This window comes from Herpailurus yagouaroundi, unplaced genomic scaffold (assembly GCF_014898765.1).
Source record: "Herpailurus yagouaroundi ecotype Mexico unplaced genomic scaffold, PumYag 253, whole genome shotgun sequence".
Lineage (NCBI taxonomy): Eukaryota > Metazoa > Chordata > Mammalia > Carnivora > Felidae > Herpailurus > Herpailurus yagouaroundi.
The window spans coordinates 998,377-1,017,839 of NW_024412470.1; the positions used below are offsets into that span (position 1 = coordinate 998,377).

At 38.1% G+C, this 19,463-nt stretch overlaps 1 protein-coding gene across 13 annotated transcripts in view; it reads right to left on the bottom strand.

Moving 5' to 3' along the window:
• Positions 1-1,170: 1,170 nt before the first annotated feature.
• The window catches only part of ESRRG (estrogen related receptor gamma), a 633,554-nt gene continuing 615,261 nt past the window's right edge, over positions 1,171-19,463 (bottom strand). For all 13 annotated transcript variants that reach the window (XM_040460922.1, XM_040460918.1, XM_040460923.1 and 10 more), the window contains 2 exons: positions 15,112-15,381; positions 1,171-1,808 (listed from right to left, as the gene is read on the bottom strand). In XM_040460922.1, the coding sequence (XP_040316856.1) occupies positions 1,564-1,808; positions 15,112-15,381 (515 nt within the window). In that variant the 3' untranslated portion in view covers positions 1,171-1,563. The remainder of the gene's footprint in view (positions 1,809-15,111; positions 15,382-19,463) is intronic.

Genomic DNA, 19,463 nt, shown 5'->3' on the forward strand with positions numbered 1-19,463 from the left:
GCAGATTAATTTAAACAAACATTCCTAAATGAATAAACTCATAAAGATTAGGTTTTAGAATTTGGTCAGGCGTCTGCTGTCTTTGATGATTTTTTTTTTTTTCCTCAATTTCTGGCATTTGCCTTATTGCCTCTTAAGTGAATACTGGCTCACAGCTCCTTCTGAGACAAGGTCTGTAACTTTGCAAACAGGCAGTATCTCATTCCTAACCACCATGGCAGCTAGAAATCGTATGGCAACTGTACCTCCCGGGTAGAGAGGCGCACTCCTGATAATTCTACGGATCTGTTCTCCATGTGCAGTGCGTAAGATACGTGACTGCTTGGAGTCACTGTAGGTGTAATCTAATCCTTTGTGTCAGTGAACATTTAGGTAAACTGGCGCTCGTGTTAAGAAACTGATGTTTGGGACCAGACTGGCACACAACATAAATTGCATCCGTGATAATATGCACCTTCCCTTCAACTATTGCTTGAGTAAGTTAAATTCCCATATTAATAAATGGCTGAAAAGTGGTAAAGCTGGTACAAAAAAATCTCCATTTGTAAGAAGAAACAAAACATTTTTAAAAATCTTCCTTCAGGATTCATTTGTCCTTCATTATTGTTCATAATTGTTCAAAGCCAGCACAAAATTGCAGTATTCTTATTTCTCTTTAGTATTGCATGAATGAATAAAGCTTAAACTATTCCCTGAAAAAGTTACATAGTAGCTAAACTAACAAATACCTGGAAGACTTGAAAAAACAATTAAGGAATCAAATGGCTGTAACTGATCTAGATGGAAAAGCAATGATAAGAAGCAGCCGATGCAACGTCGCTTAAGTTGTCTAATTAGAGGCTGCTCCCGTGAAAGCTAATACTGCACTCAGTCAATTTGTTTGTGTTGCACTGTACTTTTAGGTACGTTGGTTCTCTCTCTTTGATTCCTTAGTCACTGGGGACGTTATGGTTCACAACAAGCTCACTGGCATCCATATTATGGATTTCCATCCTTTGGCAGGGCTGCCTTCCATCTCTCTTCAGTTAGAGACCTCTTTTAGAAGTTCAGCAGCAGAAGGAAGGAAGGAAGGAAGGAAGGAAGGAAGGAAGGAAGGAAGGAAGGAAAGGAAAGGAAAGGAAAGGAAAGGGACAATTTCCTTACAACTAGACATATGTGAAATTTAGGAGAAAGGGGAAGGATGAGAAAAGAGAAGGAGAAGGAGGAAGGAAGAGAGGAAAAGAGAGGAGGAGGAGGAAGGAAGGACAGAAGGAAGGAAATGAAGGCAAGCGGGAATCAGTAATGAAGAAAGCTAAGAGATGAGGGAAAGGAGGAATAAGGGAAGGAGAAAAAAAGAGCAAAAGAAATGAGAGAAGAAAGGGAGAGAGGAGATAAGGTAGAAAGAAACTCATCGGGAAGATATGGAGGAATCTGAAAGCTGCTTCATAGTCTTGCTGCTAAATTATCAGTGCAGTCCGTTGATTTTTGATGTTGTTAACTAAACTCTAAGTTTCTTCGACATCACTCTTGGGTTTATTTTCCCTTTTTCGGCGTGCAGAATAGGAAGGCCCAGGAAGCTTTTAGTCAGACCTTGGCCTCCAGCATTTCCAAAAACAGTTTGTGCATGGGGACTTTGCCTTCTAGTTTGATGTTGTAGAAGTGCTGCACGGCCTTGGTGGAGGTCTGCCTCAGGAGCGGCAGGGTCATCAGCATCTTGCCGGCCCTGCGCGGGTCCTCCACGTGCTGGCCGGCCTCATAATCCTGCAGGGCCTCGTGTAACACATCCTGAAGCTTCTGAACAGCTTCGACATCTTCTATGTGCATGGAGTCTGCACAAACAAAGCAAAACACAGAGCAGCAATATCAATAATAGTGAGGAAAAAAACCCCAACCGATGTGTAGATTAGTTATGGAAGTTAAATTAAAAAAAAAAAAATTTAATGTTTATTTATTTATTTTTGACAGAGAGAGCATGAGCAGGGAAGGGGCAGAGAGAGAGGGAGACATAGAATCTGAAGGAGGCTCCAGGCTCTCAGCCGCCAGCACAGAGCCCGACACGGGGCTCAAACTCACGGATCACGAGATCATGACCTGAGCCGAAGTCGGGCGCTCAACTGACTGAGCCACCCAGGCGCCCTTAAATATTATTCTTGAACGACTAAATTCTAACCTGTGATTTGCTCAGAGAAGTTTACATTTCAAAAATCTCTATTTTTTCCTTAGATTTCCCTACTGTAGATTATTACCAGTATGGATTGAGAACATGGCAATTACTGCAAAAAATCCATTATTTAAAAGTGTGTGTGTATGTGTGTGTGTGTTTTCTCCTAAAACTGAGCAAACAGAGAAGAATTTCTTTTAAGAGATTACAATTTTGGTTACTTTATTCATTATCTCATCCATGTATTTATTCACTCATTCAACAATTATCAAAGGTCATCTGCTAAAAGTTGACCTTTTAATTTTATAATAATTTTATATTTTACAATTTTATAATTATACATTTTTATAATTTTATATTATATTAAATTTATATTATATTATATTATATGTATTTATATATAAATTTATTTTATATTATATGAAATTTAAATATTTTAAATTATATTAAATTAAAATTATATTAAATTATAGTTTACCTGTGGAGGTAAAATTGTCTAAAATTATGACCTTGCCCTCAAAAAGCCCATATTTCCCAAAAGTAAAAAAAAAAAAAAAAATAGTGGATGAGCAAGGTTTTAAGAACACCATGTAAATACACTGAATCTGACACCATGTTTAGTTGTAGAATAGGCAGAAATCACAGTAAATTGCTTGTCCGTTTAAGATTTTCAGTGTCCTATTAACAGTTCTTTAAAGCATCTTTCCACAGCCTGCTTCTAGTGAAAAACAAATGAAGTCTTTAGATTATGAGTTCTGAAATATTTTTCACATTTGTGAAGGTGAACTTTGACTAATTTAAAAATCTAATTCAATCAGGCAAGGAAAGGGTTAACAGGGTTGCCACAATTATTCTTTTGAGAAATGTGAGATGCGAGGAAAAAGAAAAGTTACCGCTGTAGCTCTAAAACAGACACTTAATTATATACAAGTTTGAATCATTTAGCACGTTTTATTGATTCTGATGACAGTTTATCTGTTAATTACACATAATGGAGTCTTTGGGGGATTCTTCACGTTTAATAATTCTCGTTCTCTGAGAATGCAGAGCTCTAAGATATATGTAGTTAGCCTAATCTTTCATATAATTCAAATAACAGGTCACACGCACACAAAAGAGAGGAAATGTAATTTACAACCAAGTGGCTAAAAACATATGATAAAAAAAAAATATGGCAAAGTAATTAAAACGTTGGTAGCTGTAACCAGGAACATGTTTTACAAACTCGTTTGTATTTTGTTGTTTTTTTCTGTTACCCTGTCAGTTTTAAATTGTTTCATCACATCGTTGGTAAACTGACCACTATTTACATAACACACTTCTCTAAAAGAGTTTTGAATGATCTGGAACAGAGAGGCTTATTGGTGTTTCCCCGCTCAAGACTCAACTCCTGCCTGCCTGTTTGAGCCAAGAGAAGGAACTCTCCCACGTGGTTAATGTTGCTGGTGGTGGAGTGGAACCCAGGACATTCCTCGGTACTTAACCTAGCCTTTCCCTATGGATAGTTGCTAGCTAGGCTTCTCTTCACTCTGGACCCTTTCAGAAATGACAATCCCATCCACTTCCTATGTGCCTTCTCATAGCAACAGCACACGTAATTGTCAAAGATGTCTAACGGTTGGTAATGTTAGTGAGGGAAAAACTGTCATGCAGATGACAACATGGGCTATTTGTTTTCTAATTTTACTCTTAAACGCTGTCTGAAGGGAAATGGGCACGGACACACACTCACGGTGAGTGTCCAGGTACAAAACAAAAACAAACAAAAAAGCACACCAAAAAAAAAAAAAAAAAAAAAAGAGAGAGAGAGAGAGAGAAAGAAAGAAAGAAAGAAAGAAAGAAGGAAAGAAAAAAGACCTTGCACATAAGGGAAGGGAGATAAGGTGGGACCTACTCAATCTGTCCCGGAACTCAAAGCACTCTGCGTGAAAATGGGAATAAATGGGTGGGGAAGAGACGAATTGCATCCTCACAGACAAAATTAATACGAAAAAACTTGTCCCATCGGACCAAAAAAAAAAGCAGAATAAATATGATAAATACACCACATATTAAGTACCTGTTTGGGGTGACACTGCCTTATTTCATGTGGCACTGGTAGTGTCACAGTTCGACTTGACTCAGGTTTCTTTGAATCACATTATGCTGCCAGAATGCGTGACGCTGCACATGGCATTTCCTTTTTTTAAAAAGTGAGTTATAATTATCCCCTGAGTTCATGTTATTCAATTTGCCATCTTCACCAAGAACCTTCTCTACAACATTTTTAATGAAGACATTTCTAGATGCATCTAGAGCATTCTATTTTACAAGGGACAGAACCGATTATTAGAAGTGTCCTCTTCAGATCTCCCCAAATCTGTCTACAACTTCCATTCTTTGGTCCTGTTCCTAAGTATCTAAACGTCCTTCTCCATGGCAGATCTCTAAAAGCCGGAAGTGAGCTGCAGTCACTTCAGCACCCCCCCCCCCAAGCCTTGCCTTCCCCACTATTCTTGCCCAGCAGGAGATATATTATAGGATGTCACAGGAAATGAGGCGAGAACAAATAGCAGAGAGATATGCTCACAAACAGCAATTAAGACTTCAAACTATTCTTTAAAGGCTGTGATTTAGCTTGAGAGATTTAAAAATGATTTAATCAAATTACTATGATAATTTAACTTCCCATTTACAGAAAAGATTCTAACTCATTCTAGCTTTACCCATTCTCGGATCTGCTAATACTTTAAATGCAAACTCACTAAATCTGAACTATTTAATTAGACCATGATTCAGCTGGCAGACTGCTGAAGAAAATATTAATCTCCATTAGGGATCCTAGTTCAAGTTCTGGCTCTGTGGCTTTAATCTCTGTTTTGTTCTTTTGGCTACATTTATACATTTATGCCAGGCTCAATAGAACTGGCATTAATTTATGGAATTATTTAGCATTGGTTGTTAGTGCTGGTTTCTTTTTAACTTTATATTTTAAAGGAAACAGCCCCAGTATTTGTGCTAATGAAAAGCAGCAAAATTTAATAAAGGGAATCATAGGCTTATGAACTAACTAGATAGGGTGAGGCTGTACATTGAAAACACTGGGTCAATGGTTAAGAAAACTAGGATGTCTGGGCCCAAGCCCAGGCCTATTATCAGAATATTGGAGCTAGATCCAAGGCATCTTCGGTGGTTTTAAACATCTAGGTGCTTCTATGGCCAAGCCAGGGTTGTTGAACTATAAAACCATACTGCTAAAAGAATCCAGATTTCAAAAGATAACAAACATTCAAATGATACATACATTGTCACCCATATATTAAATTTCAGCACTTAGTAATAAAATAGAACCCTCTCATTAAGTGCCAATATTTTACTCTGTGAAGTGAGATCCTAAAAGAACATGTCTAGCTGAGACCATTTACTTTGGGAAGAGAGCTGAATATCCTCACACCTGCAGCTGCAAAATTCAGTGAGACTCAGAGCCATTGCAGAAGAAGATTTTATTTTTGTATTTCACCTGGAATAAAATACTGCCTTTGTCTATGGTAAAAATTTTAACTATTGTGGGCATGGGCATAGCTACTCCAGAATGTCCAAATCCTATCTGGGAGCTGTCTTGAAGACAATATTTTCTTGGCAATATTTTCTTGGCAACACTTTCTCAATGGTTCCAAATAAATTTTGAGGGTGGAAATGAATATTAAAAATAGGCAAAGCATATTCAGAGCAAAGTCTAGTACCTAATATAAATCAACACTCAGAGTAACCGTTTTCTTCTGTGGAACCCAAGTGTTGATTTCTTCAGTGTTTGTAAATTGCCTACATGAATAGGGGAAATGAAAGGTGAGCCAATGAGACTCTCTGATCACTAAATGAATGAAGCACAACATGATGGAAAAAGAAGTGAGCAAAGGTCTGTTTTCTAAAAGATAATTTGATCTCAAAAGTTTTATATGCAATATAGGTCTAACAGTGACTCTCGTGGTTGCAATCAGCTGGAAATTGAGGGACATTTGTTGATAACAATGCAAACTGGCTCTTGATTAGCACTGATACTTGATCCTAAATTTCCAAAAGTGATGCCAATCATAAACTTTTAATTAAAAATCGGTAGGCAGGATTCTAGGAAGATGGCAGTGGTGGCAGCAAAATGGTTTAATCTCTTCAAATCTGCACATAAAAAAAATAGAACTAAATGGCCAAACTAAAAACCCACAGACAACACTTACAAACAAAACTAAGTGACAAGGTATCCCCAAGATACACACACACACACACACACACACACACACACACACACGAGATCAGAATTGTGTGTGTTCCTAGTTCTGTTCACTGAAGAGACCTAGGAAGGATGGCCAAGCCGGGAATGGAGAAACGAACAATGAGCAACCTAGCACCCAGATTGTAATTAGATTCCAGGCTTCAGCTGGGAAATGTTTAAGGTAAGAACAGAACATCTTAAGCTGGATAGAAAAGACACTATGTACAATTACTAAATCATTCAGAAAGATTCCAGAAGCCAACCTGAAGAGATTCCTGCTGACCCCAAAGAGGGCAATTTGAGCTTCCAAAAGGATTATAATTGCAATTGATTAAAATCCACTGAGTATGCTTAAATACATTTGGTTATAATGGTATTTGAAAAAGACAGGCCATCAATTCTTTGTTGTGAAAACTGGTGAATGACGGGAAAGAATCAAGCTCCTATGTAAACCGTATCATTGGTAATCAGATAAGAGATGAACAAAAGCGTCACTTTATGTAAGTGTCCCAATGGTTGAAAGAAAACAAGAGATGAAAAAATTATAAATCATCATTTTTCAACCCTCAGTGACAAACAGATTTAGGCAAAGAGCATCAGCAGCTGCTATCATCCCATTGAGACAACCAGACATTATGTGCCTCTCAAATGAGCAGCACACCTCCTACAGGTGCCATAGGGATTGCTCCCGAGTCTGGTTAAGTCTCTGGATCCAGCCGCCAATTTGCACAAATGCAAAGGGCAGAGAAACCGTGAACTGCACCTGAAGTGTGCAATCTGTAAAGCCCTGACTGTGGGAAACTCTGCAAGTCACATGCCCTGGCTTCTCCAACAGAAAAACTGTAAGAAAATGAAAATGAAAGATGAACTTTTAGATTAAAAGAGAGTTAAAAAAATCCATTAGAAAAAATTTGTTTTGAAATGGGCAAGACTAGACTATTATGTCTGAGGATACACATTTAGCAATAAAGCTATAATGAAAGGTGAGGAAGTGATAAAAAAAAAAAACAGGACAGGATAGTGGTTACTTTTGTGAGAAAGGAGGGGGGTGACATGAGGATGAAACACATGGAGGGTTTTCTGGGATATCTTGCAAAGTTTTGTGTCTTCTCCTTGCTCATACAGCCACCATGACAGACTGCACAATGGCCCCCAAGATATCCAGATAGCCCATCATGGGAACCTGAATGGTACCTGATACGGCAAAGGAGACTTTGCAGCTGCCAGTAAGGATCGGCCATGGGAGATTATTCTAGATTATCCAGGAAGATCGTCAATGAAATCAAACGTGTCTTTATAAAAGAGAGGCAACGGAAGGAGGCAATGTTACCACTGACTCATGATGCTATGCTGCTGGCTTTGAAGATGGAGGAAGGTGCCACGTGTCAAGCAATGCAAGGAATGTCATGCTAGAAGATGAAAAAAGCAAGGAAACAGTACCTCCCCCAGAGCCTCCAGAAGGATTGCTTCTCTGTCTACATCTTGTTTTAACCTAGTGAACATGATTATGGCCTTCTGATCTCCAGAACAGAAAGAGAATAAGTATTCTCTGTATTGTGTGAAGTCACCAACTTGCAGTAATTTGTTAGAGCAGCCATAGAAAACTAAAACACCCATAAAAATTAAAAAAAAAAAAAAAAAAAAAAGGCGCCTGGGTGGCTCAGTCGGTTGAGCGACCAACTTTGGCTCAGGTCATGATCTCATGGTCTGTGAGTTCGAGCCCCGCGTCGGGCTCTGTGCTGACAGCTCAGAGCCTGGAGCCTGCTTCAGATTCTGTGTCTCCCTCTCTCTCTGCCCCTCCCCCGCTCATGCTCTGTCTCTCTCTCAGAAATGAATAAACAAAAAAATTTAATATAAAAAAATAAAACACCCATTAAATTATACATATGGTTGTGTGTGTGTGCGTTAAATTCTGTGTTTTATTTTACATTAAAATGGTACAATAGAGACAGAGATAGGGACAGTGAGAAACTTCTGATGGAATGGTCCCTTCTAGAAACTAGTGAGTTAGGCAATATTCTGAGCAAGATTGTAGAGACACTTGGCAGATATGCCAAGGAAGCTGTTCACACACGAAGGAGGAGGTTAGACCAAAAAACTTTTTAGGTCTTTCCTAATGCAGAAAGGTTATAATTCTAATGCTGGAAATAGCAATAGCAATTCGTATTTTGTGCTTAACTATGATGAGAAGAACAGAATTGATTTTAAAGCTTTCCACTGAGACATATGTATTTTTTGGGATGGCTGTTTTCCTCATTTCTTGCTCCATTGAGCCAGACTTTGATGTTTATACCAGCCACACAAATCACTCTTCTACTGTATTTATATCAAATGTTAAAGTACAGATCCATAGTCCATAGTTCCTCCAGGTTTCCCTTTCATAAATCCCAAATTATTGTTACCATTATTCTATTTACCTTGCACGGTCAGATTTCCCTGCTAGGCCTGTTCTATTTCCCTACAAGTACTTAAGGCCTTCTGTCTCCCTCCGGTGTCTACTTATCCAGGAGCTTTCTAACTTGTTTTCCTAGAAGCGATAAGACAATTATACTCCATAAGTGAATGTTGATAGCAACTTGGGTGGTAAATATTTCAACATTCCACAGTATCATAAACGATCTGCACCACGCTAGTTACCTTTTTGTAAGGGATTCGTCATTATCTTAAGACCTGTAAATGAAAATAAAGTTATATTATGTCATTCCCTAGAAGGAGAGCAATTGCAGAGTGTTTATGTGCTTATTACCCAGTCGGAAGCACAGAGACACTTGCCGCAAATATTTCTCACACCACGTCAGGGCATGGTGATCACTAAATATGATAAGAAACACTTAAAAACCCAATTTTACTTTTCACATAAAAATTTGAAATATCATAATATGTATGAAGTTCTAATATGCATGAAAGGTTACACTGAATAAATCCACCACCCGCTTCAAATCAAATATATCATCTTAAACAAAATTAGGGGTGCCTGGGTGGCTCAGTTGCTTAAGTCTCAGACTTTGGCTCAGGTCATGATCTCATGGTTCATGAGTTTGAGCCCTGCGTTGTCAATGCTCTCTGCTGTCAGTACATAGCTGCTTCGGATCCTCTGTCCCCCTCTCTCACTGTCCCTCCCCCACTTGAGTGGCGCACTTTCTCTCTCTCTCTCTCTCAAAAATGAATCAACATTAAAAAAATCAAAATTAAAATAAACCAAACAGTGATGGCAGATCTGAACAAAAGTCAAAGAAAAGTAGACTAGGAGATGTAAAATCATAATTTTGATTTTGAGTTTGGTCTGGGTAAAAGTTAAGAATAAATATCTACCTGCCACAAAAGACCCACCATTACTAACTTCTTATAAAATGCTATAAATGCAGTAAAAATTTTGTCTCCAATTCTTTTTTTCGTCACTTTCAAGGGTGGTTTTATACTCTTCTAATTCCAAGAAGACAGCAAGATAAAGTGGGTGCAAAATTCTAAACTACATTGAAAGTACTAATTTAGGTTGGCGGATGTGAAATTGTAATTGCTAATCTTCTGCACTGACCCTTTTAAAGACATGCTATATACTTATTTGTGGACTAGAAATAGCTTATTGATAGCAAGGGACAGAGGGCCCAGCCCTCTGTCTCATGGCGGCCACACGTCTTTATCAGCTCGCTTCAGTTACCTGTAAAATGACATTGGACAGGTTTACCTCACAGGCATGTTGTGGAAAGCAAATGAGATTCCCCAGTAAAAGCAAAAAAAAAAAAAAAAAAGTCTACTGAAAGATTCTTTAAAAAGGATAATCTCTTGGTCAATATCTAAAATGTCAAATCACCAAATGTAGTCAAAATTTGAATAAAATTATGTCTAAGGGCCCAGGAGATACAAAGGGACTAGAGAGGTTTTTTCACTTTTACACTAATTGTTCAAATTCATGAAGATGTTAATATTTCTATATTACAAATTCTGCACCTACACACACACACAAAAATATATGACCAAACTCACTGCTCTCACTTAAAAGTAACTGACATAAAAATTTTAGGCCAGTTAGGAGATATGAGACATTATTTAATTCACCTACCTCATTTTACAGACAAGAAAAGTTATGTGACTAAACCATGCATTCTCAAAGGAAGCGAAATTTGGAATTTGGAAGTGGTGAAAAAAATCCTTTTAAAAGGTAAAATGCATATATATATAGTACACAAACAGATACGTAACATATTTGTAATGTTAATATTTCACCGGGGACTTATTAAGAAAAAAATATCTAAAAAGGCTACCCCAAGGCAGTGATAATGGAAAAAGACTGAGAAACACTTGGTCAAATTTATGAGGGTCCAAATATTGTGATTAAGTATGGCCCTCATTCCAGTCTCCTACAGTCATCATAAACTTTCTATCCCTTGAAATTATATCACAATTCTACACATCAAACATTTGTTCTCATGGACAAAATACTATCTGGATGTGGTTATAATTACTTAGGATTTGAAACTGATGACCAAAATATTACTCACTGTTTTATATTAACAGATGCTATTATTCTAGAAGTATGGTATGGAAATAAAAACTCAGCATTAAGCCTGTAGATTCGGTTTATTCTTTTATTTTTTTCAGTTTTTTTCCTTTTTTTTTTTTGTTTTTTTTGAGAGAGAGAGAGAGAGAGGAGTGGGGGAGGGGGCAGAGGGACAGAGAGAGAGAAAATCTTAAGCAGGCTCCATGCTCTGCGCAGAGCCCAACCTGGAGCTTGATCCCATGACCCTGGGATCGTGACCCGAGCTGAAATCAAGATTTGGACACTCTACCGACTCAGCTACCCAGGCACCATGATTCTGTTTATTCTCGAATGGGCTGGGCTCACAGGGCTCCAGGTTGGGGGCAGGGCCGGGTGACATGAGGTATGAGGGGCAGCTATGAAGGTGTCACTTGTGATCTGAGCAAAAGAGAATGACCAGACTAAACGTTTATTCTTCCTCTTAAGCTGCTTTAGTCTTCTGTTACATAAAAATGAGTACATTTTCATGGGGACAGTGAGAATAGGGTCAAACAAATTCTTAGACATAAGAATCAATAGAACCAAACAGAGAGAATAGAATCACATGGTGTAATCTTACCCAAAATGTGCGTGGTAACGTTTCACTAAATTTTCCACTGAAGACATAATATTAATTACAGAATCATAACATTCCCCAAATGGAAAGGATTCTAGAGATCAGACTAACTTCTTGGTGTATGGATGAGAGAACTGGGACCTAGCAATAACAATGTTAAAATTGGGGCCCAGATTTTCCTTTTCAAATTTGATCGCACAGAAGTATACTAGGGATGCGGTAATCAGCTAAGAGGTCATGGGCATTCAAAAGTAGGAAATTTTAGGGGCGCCTGGGTGGCTCAGTCGGTTAAGCATCCGACTTCAGCTCAGGTCACAATCTCGCACTCCGTGAGTTCGAGCCCCGCGTCGGGCTCTGGGCTGATGGCTCAGAGCCTGGAGCCTGTTTCCGATTCTGTGTCTCCCTCTCTCTCTGCCCCTCCCCCGTTCATGCTCTGTCTCTCTCTGTCTCAAAAATAAAAAAAAAAAACAAAAACAAAAAACAAACAAACAAAAAAAAAGTCAAAAGTAGGAAATTTTAGAGTTTAAGAAGCTGTGAGTTTTTTACCTTCAAAAATAATAGGAACAATTATTCGGGGTTTTCAAATTTTGAATGTGAGAATTACAACATTAGTTCATAATATATTGGGTTTTATTTTTTGGCCATATACCTCAAGATAGGAAAGTACTTCTGATGATGTTTTTGGTGCTGTAAGAATTCCTGAATTCACACGTGCCAGAAAGAGAGCTACAAAAATATATGACAGCCTTGATCAAGAAGACAATTCCCTGTTTCCCAAGCATAAGTGCAATATTTGTAATTATTGAATAAAGACAGATATTTAAAATAAGCTGAAATTTAGATTAACGAGACAAGGGTTGTTAACACCTATAGCCATAGAGGGGATGCTAAGTATCTAAATAAATAACACTAAAACAGAATTTTTTTTTTTTTTTTGGTGCACCAAAGCTCACTGATGTTAATCTGAAATTTCTAAATACTAAAAGAAAATCTATGAGCTTTTTAGGGTGTCTGTGAAAAGTATTAAAACATTTTTCATACTGATGTGTTTTTAAGCTGGATCTAAGCAAAACTGAATCTACAACTTCTTTTGCTGTCAACCAAATACTGGCCAAAAAATGGAATAAAGTAGCATCATATTGACAGTGTGAGAAAAAAAATTCTTTTCTGGGGCACCTGGGTGGTTCAGTCAGTTAAGCATCTGACTTCGGCCCAGGTCATGATCTCATGGTTCAGGAGTTCGAGCCCTGCGTCAGGCTCTGTGCTGACAGCTCAGAGCCTGGAGCCTGCTTTGGATTCTGTGTCTCCTTCTCTCTCTGCCCTTCCCCTGCTCGTGCGTGTGCTCTCTCTCTCTCTCTCTCTCTCTCTCTCTCAAAAAAAAATAAATAAACATGAAAACAATTTAAAAAAAAAGATATTCTGAGTGGTTTATCCCATGCTAAAATGGTGGGGCGCGTAGGACGCATGCATGAGGAAAGGGCCATATGCATACAACCCAAGAGAGGTGGCACAATCTACACATCAACATAGTCCTTAAAGTACTTAATCTTTACTCCTTCTCATGGACTCTGGTTCAGTTAATTTTCTTGGTATTGAGAAGCTAAAAAATAAGTTACAATCACTTGCAGAAAAACTCTGTGACAAGGCCAAATTTTCGTCGTGAGTGTTACTCACTAACAGTACAAGAGAAAAAGAGAGAGGGCCTGTTCACTATGTCTGGCTTTAAACAAGAAAAGCAAACTAACGAGCTCTTTAAAGACTTTATAATCACCAGTCATGGCTCTAAAGTAGGTCACTTCCTCCTCCCAACAGCAGTCTGTGAGATTCGAATATTTACATATCAAAACATTAATGATTACACTTCTAAACAACGGACAGAAATGCTGCTCCTAATTAATTCAGGCCAGAAAGTATATATCTAGCATCTAAAATTATAAGATTTTAACAATTTTGATAAAGTTTTAGCGTTCATTAGTTAACAATTTTAAAAAAGCAGTAGGTAATATAAAAGATATAAAACATGCCTGCTGTATTTTAAAAATAATTAACCAAGTATATGTTTTAAATTAGAATCACTGTATGACTACCAAACACAAATTCTTCCCCAAAGCACTGCTGTGAAATCTTTCCCCTAATTATGAGAGATGTTATAATGTGAAGTCCATGCAAACTAACGTGTTCTTGGAAAATTTTCTCTCCTGTCTCCCACTTTGACTCTCTTCTAGAGAGGCAGACAGGGGGTATCTGAGAGTTTGCATCAACAGTGCCACTTGTCATAAAGAATCATATTTTACAGTTTCACAGGGGACTAGGAAAAAAAAAGAGGTGAATGGTGTGGTAAGCAAGGGGCTACATTCGCGATTAAAAGTACGCAATGCTAAACTCCATTATGAAGACAAATAGGAAAGTACAACTTCATTGTTGAAAACAATTTCCCTCCTATCAGTCCAAGGATGCATGCATCAATATTGTAGATGAACTGTTAATTACAAAATCAATTAAAAATTATTTCTAAAAACAGTCACGCGTCCCGGGCTCTCATGGGGGCAATTTGGGCAGAAGGTCTCATCTCACTAGGACCGCGCCAAATCACAAAGTCGTCATCCACAAGTAAGCAAAAGCAATCTGGTTTTTCATTTTTCAGCGCGGCTGAGCCCAGCCTGAGATTGATCGTCACATATGGCCCCAGAAAACAAACTGTCAATACCTTGAATGCTGCAGAATTTGAACAAATAGCCGTCCGCCCATTCAAGCCACTCATTGCATCCCATTTAACAGATTTTATTGACAGTTTCCTTCTTGTAATTAAAGGGAAAACTACTGGCCAGCAACCAAGATAAAGTTCAAAGATAGGGTCAAAACAAAAGCAGATGGAGGGGCACGGTGTGACTGTCAATGGTACATAGCATCAGAGCATGTTATTGACATGCAGGTATCTAATGATCGGCACGTCATTAAGGAGGGATCTATCCTGAACTTTATGCAAATGCTAACAGAGACTTAAGACCACAATAAAGCATTAGGAGAGGCACAAAGGGAAAAACAACAAAGCAGCAACGATTTTTACTTATCAGAGGTTGCTATTTCAGTACATTTCAGTTCAAATGTAAAGACCATTTATTCCCATAATTCTTAACCCTTACTGCATAGGTGGTACCTTTCAGAGAAATACTCCAGCAGAATTAGGTTTCTAGAGAACTCCAGAATACAAGAAAACAGAGGATTCTTTGATAACCAAAGCTAAAAACAACACCAAATATGTTTTTCCAATTGCAAAATGTGCATTTTTGAGGGGGAGAAAAGGTTTCTGTGTATCCATAATTCATAGGTATTTTCACTTGTGCCTACAAGACGATAGAGGTAATTTTGTCCTGAGAGTGGCCATTTACACTACCAGTTAGGAAATGCATTAGGTGCCAAAAGTTTCACTGCTTTTAGTAAGTAAATATACTAAAAATAATTCAAGTTGATTTCTCCTGTATCTAACTTTTCACTAGAAAGCTGTAATGACTATAATTTTGCTGTCTCATACAGAATTTACAACTGGGTTTAGCAACTCCCTGAAGAAGTTGAGGGAAGGGTAAAACTGAAATATTAAAAAAATGTAACAATGACTATGTCAATATGCCAACCTGAATTAGCAAGAGCTATCGCTTTGAGGGTGACAAATTCTTCTTTCTCCAGCTTCATGCTCTTGTATTTCTTTACCAGCTGCAGGATAGCATTATTTAGGTCAAGAAGGCCTGCTAATTTGGACTGGTCTTCATCCATTATATAATCATCTGCATAGACAAGTTCATCCTCAAATGAAAGAGATCGGTATACGACACCAAGGATCAAAATTTCCATCCAAGCACTCTGCAGAAGGCTCATCTGGTCCGCCAGGGACAGCGTGGAGAAGCCTGCATGGGAAGATGGGCAGATCAAGTTACTTTAAAGCCATAATTTCATAATGCAACATTAGTTTCATATGGTAGTGGCTTCTGCATCGGTGCTCAAAATTATGCTGAGCTTTGATTAGATGCTCTTACATTTTTCCCTGATCATTTTGCAAATGGCAGAGTAAAAGTCACAAACCAGTTCAACTTGTTGGTGCTTTTTATAAGTTTTATGGACACAGCTGAGGAGACTGGAACATAAAAGCAGTTTTGTTTCTTTCATTTCAGGAGAAAATAATACGTAGTCTTTAAATATACTCAATTTCTGGCTGGAGTTTTTATAAATGTCTTATAGGAAGTCAGATTTTCATCTACTTCATCTCTAAAAACTACTACTGATAAACAACATAAAAGTTAAAAAAAAAGAATCCCAAAATAAAGGAAAACAAACGTTTAGACTCACACTGTAGAGTGCAATTTGGAAACATTTCTCTCTAATAGTCAGACGTTCAGTGAATAATGGGTGTTCTGATACCTGAAAGAGACTTCTTAATTTGATATTCTGCACCCACGGATATTTAGCATGAAGTCCTCTTAAAATGGTGATTATTGGTATAAAAGAGAGTCGAAGGGGAGCCTGGGTGTCTCAGGTGAGCATCTGACTATTGATTTTGGCTGAGGTTACAATCTCACATTCTTGAGCTTGAGCCCCATATCGGGATCTACACTGACAGTGTGGAGCCTGCTTGGGATTCTCTCTCTCCCTCTCTGGCCCTCCCCTGCTACCACAGTCACTCTTCTTCTTTCAAAACAAATAAACTTAAAAAAGGAAAGAAAAAAGAAAAAAGAAAACATTCTTTAAAAAGGAAGAGAGAGAAAGAGAGAGAGAGAGAGAGAGAGAGAAAGAGAGAGAGAGAGAGAAAGAGAGAGAGAGAGAGAGAAGACTACTTATACTTAGCAGCCTGGCCTCCTCACCAAATCAAAAAGGCAGAGTTTATTCTTATTAGGATCCAGTTATTTAAAAAGTTAACTGTGGAAGCAATGGGGTTCCATGGATAGCATATAGGCAGAGCCAGATCCTGAATTTAAATATTGGACCCACTCAGCTACTGTGTCTTTCGCCATGAGCAAGACAATTCACCTGCACCTCAATTTTTATTTTTGGGAAATACAATATAAAACCCAGCAAAATACTAATGTATAACATAGGTTCAATAAATGCAGCCATATCAAATATTACTTTTTTCTTAACTATCGAACTACCTATATGACTGCTTTAGTTCTTCAGTAACAATCTGGTCTGCATTCACACACAACACACACACATGCTTCAAGTTCCTTCTGAGCTTAAGAAAACATGCAAACAAATTTTAAAAGAAAATGTGGTTCAATAGGGAAAGCAGAAGTTGTGCCTTTAAACCTAGTTAGGAGTTAAAATGTCTATTTAGATCTCAGAGGGACTAGATCTGGATTCTAAACTAAGGCCCTTTCAAAATAAATAATAAGTAAATAAATAAAAATAAAAGGAAGGCATGGTGATACCTGATGATCAGCCACCTACTTTTTCCAAGAGTCCTAAAAAAAAGAAATATTTCTTAAATCTTCACTTTCATTTCCAAAATTATGCCCAGGAATTCCAAGAGTGATCGACCACCTCTGTGGTTTTTGAGGACACAGGACTATGATTTAAGATCTTGCCACCAATAATTCTACAGGAGAAAATTGTAATAATGCAACTTATGAAATCTATTTTTTCCTCATAAATACCCACTGCCGCCCAGTCTACTTAGGCTCCTGCTTATGCTCATCACTGTTGTTCCATTTTTTATTCGTATCAAATTGTTCATGTCCCGTGTGATATAAGAAACTACTGCACAATAAGGAAAAGAAAGTGATTTCCTGGCCTGTTGGTGAAAACCAGTGGTTTGCCATTTGGCACCGTTAACTAGAAGTATTTAATAAGATCATCAAGAAGGATTAGTCCAGCTTTTGTCAAGGATGGTCTTCAGACGTGTGTAAAAAGCATTTCTTTCATTGTTTATCAAGCTGTTTACACATTACGTGACAGAGCTTCTTTTGAGCTGGCTGTGTCAATCTTTTTTTCTCTTTTTCCGTGCCTTTTGTTTTGGTCAGCATAATTAACACATTTATTAAAAATAAATTCCTATAAAGATACAACAATCGGTAACATTTCAAACAGTCAAAAGAGTAAAATAATGGCCTCGCCTGAGTAGGTTAGGCTCCATTTGCTTCTGATCTTAAGAATGTTACACTGACAACAAACACTAGTGCTCTTTTTTCTGTTCCCCCTCCAGGAAAAAAAAACATGCAATGCAAATCCAAATATCTCGCTCAAGAAAAGGGAATAGTACGATTTCTTTTGTACATGAAATAGACGAAGAAATAAATGCTCATCCAGAAAGTTACGAGCCAAAAGGGATGGCTGTTCTCCCTTTGCCTTAGTTTTCTTGTTCCTTTTCAGGCTCTCAAGCAGCAGTTTTTCTGCAGCGGCAGACGGACAGAGCGCGTAGCCTGCAGCACCTTCCTGTGACAGCCCTATTCTCCCTCCCGACACTGCTGTTAGTAAATAGATTTACACATTCTCCAATCTCCACACATCTTTCTGCCGAATAATTAAAAGCAGGATGATTAGTTTATTGAGTGGAAGGAGGAACTTTTTTATTGAGGTCCATCCACGATTTTATCAGGGCCAGCACTTTTACGGTTGTCAGGAGGATGCAGGCATCCAATTTTTCTTATCTGCCTGATTAATACAAACGCTGTTTCAGGACGCATTAATTAACAGATACAAATCTACGTTCTCATGGAAGGATCAATACGGAGAAGAAAAGAGGCATCAATGTGAATTTAGTGCTGATGATGGAGAAGGCACGCTATCGACATTTACGTGCACGGAAACTTTAAAGTTGCACAGGGGCCCTTTTGTCCCTGTGATTTACAAATTAACAATTTTCAGCCATAACAACGTTTCACACATTTCTTTGGGGTTTAATTAAGCAAAAAACAATAAAATTTCATTTTTTAAAGTGAACCCTGCAATTTGTTTGCTCTCTGTCGATGGCTCTGTGTGTGTACGTGTGCGTGTATCTTTCCTGTAAACTTAACTTTTTTCTTTCACTTCTTGATGAAATAAAAAGAAGAAAAAGGGTAAAGGAAAAGATGATCTCTCTCATTTTATTTATTTATTTATTTTTTGGTGAGAGAGGAGGTGATGATGAATATAGGTTTGACAAGTTTGCTTGCCTGATATCCTCAAATCTATTTCAGCTGATTAAAGGAGGTGTAATTTTGCAAAACGGTAGGAAAAAGGACAATCCATGCTTTACAGAGGATAAATAAAAGTCCGGACTTTTATCCCTTCTTGCTCTAGAAATAACTGAATCGCAACACTTTTAACCCTTTCCTACCACACTTCTGCAATCTGGAAGCTGTTGCAAAGGTCGCTTTTGCCCAGATGCCTGCGTGGCAGTGAAACGGCTGTGTTATGAGATTATCGTGCTCACCTGCTCACTAGGGAGGCTGCATACATCACAGACATTAGCTTTTAATTCCACAAAGTTCTTCTACTACCCCTTAGGAGTGCTAGCTTAAGACACATTACATATATAAGCATATCTGGATAACATTTTTACCAGTGGACCTGAGCAAAGTATCAAAACCTAAATGTCCAAGATCTAACTAAACTGAGTTTAAGGAATTTTTTAAAAACACACTCTTACTGCTCTTGGCACACACACGCTTGTGTCCCAATGATAATTACTTGTGTGCACCTTCACCCGGCATTTAGTGGTGTTTTATGGCTACTGGGCTACAAATTAGAGGTTCTCATCACCTATAGGATTCAGATACCTTTGGAGAGAAACCTCTCTCCCAAGTGAAATAAAATATGCTTTGCAGTCGTGTTGTGTGAACCTCGTGTTTTGTGCGTCCTGGGATCTTAATCTTTGGTGTGTGACAGCTTATAGTTTTAAATGTTCAGCCATATTACAGCTTTTTAAAACACACTGATACCATGGTGCATTTTTTTTTTTTTTTTTCCTCCCTGGCTCCGGCCCATTCCATGCCTATCGCTGACAACTGGGATC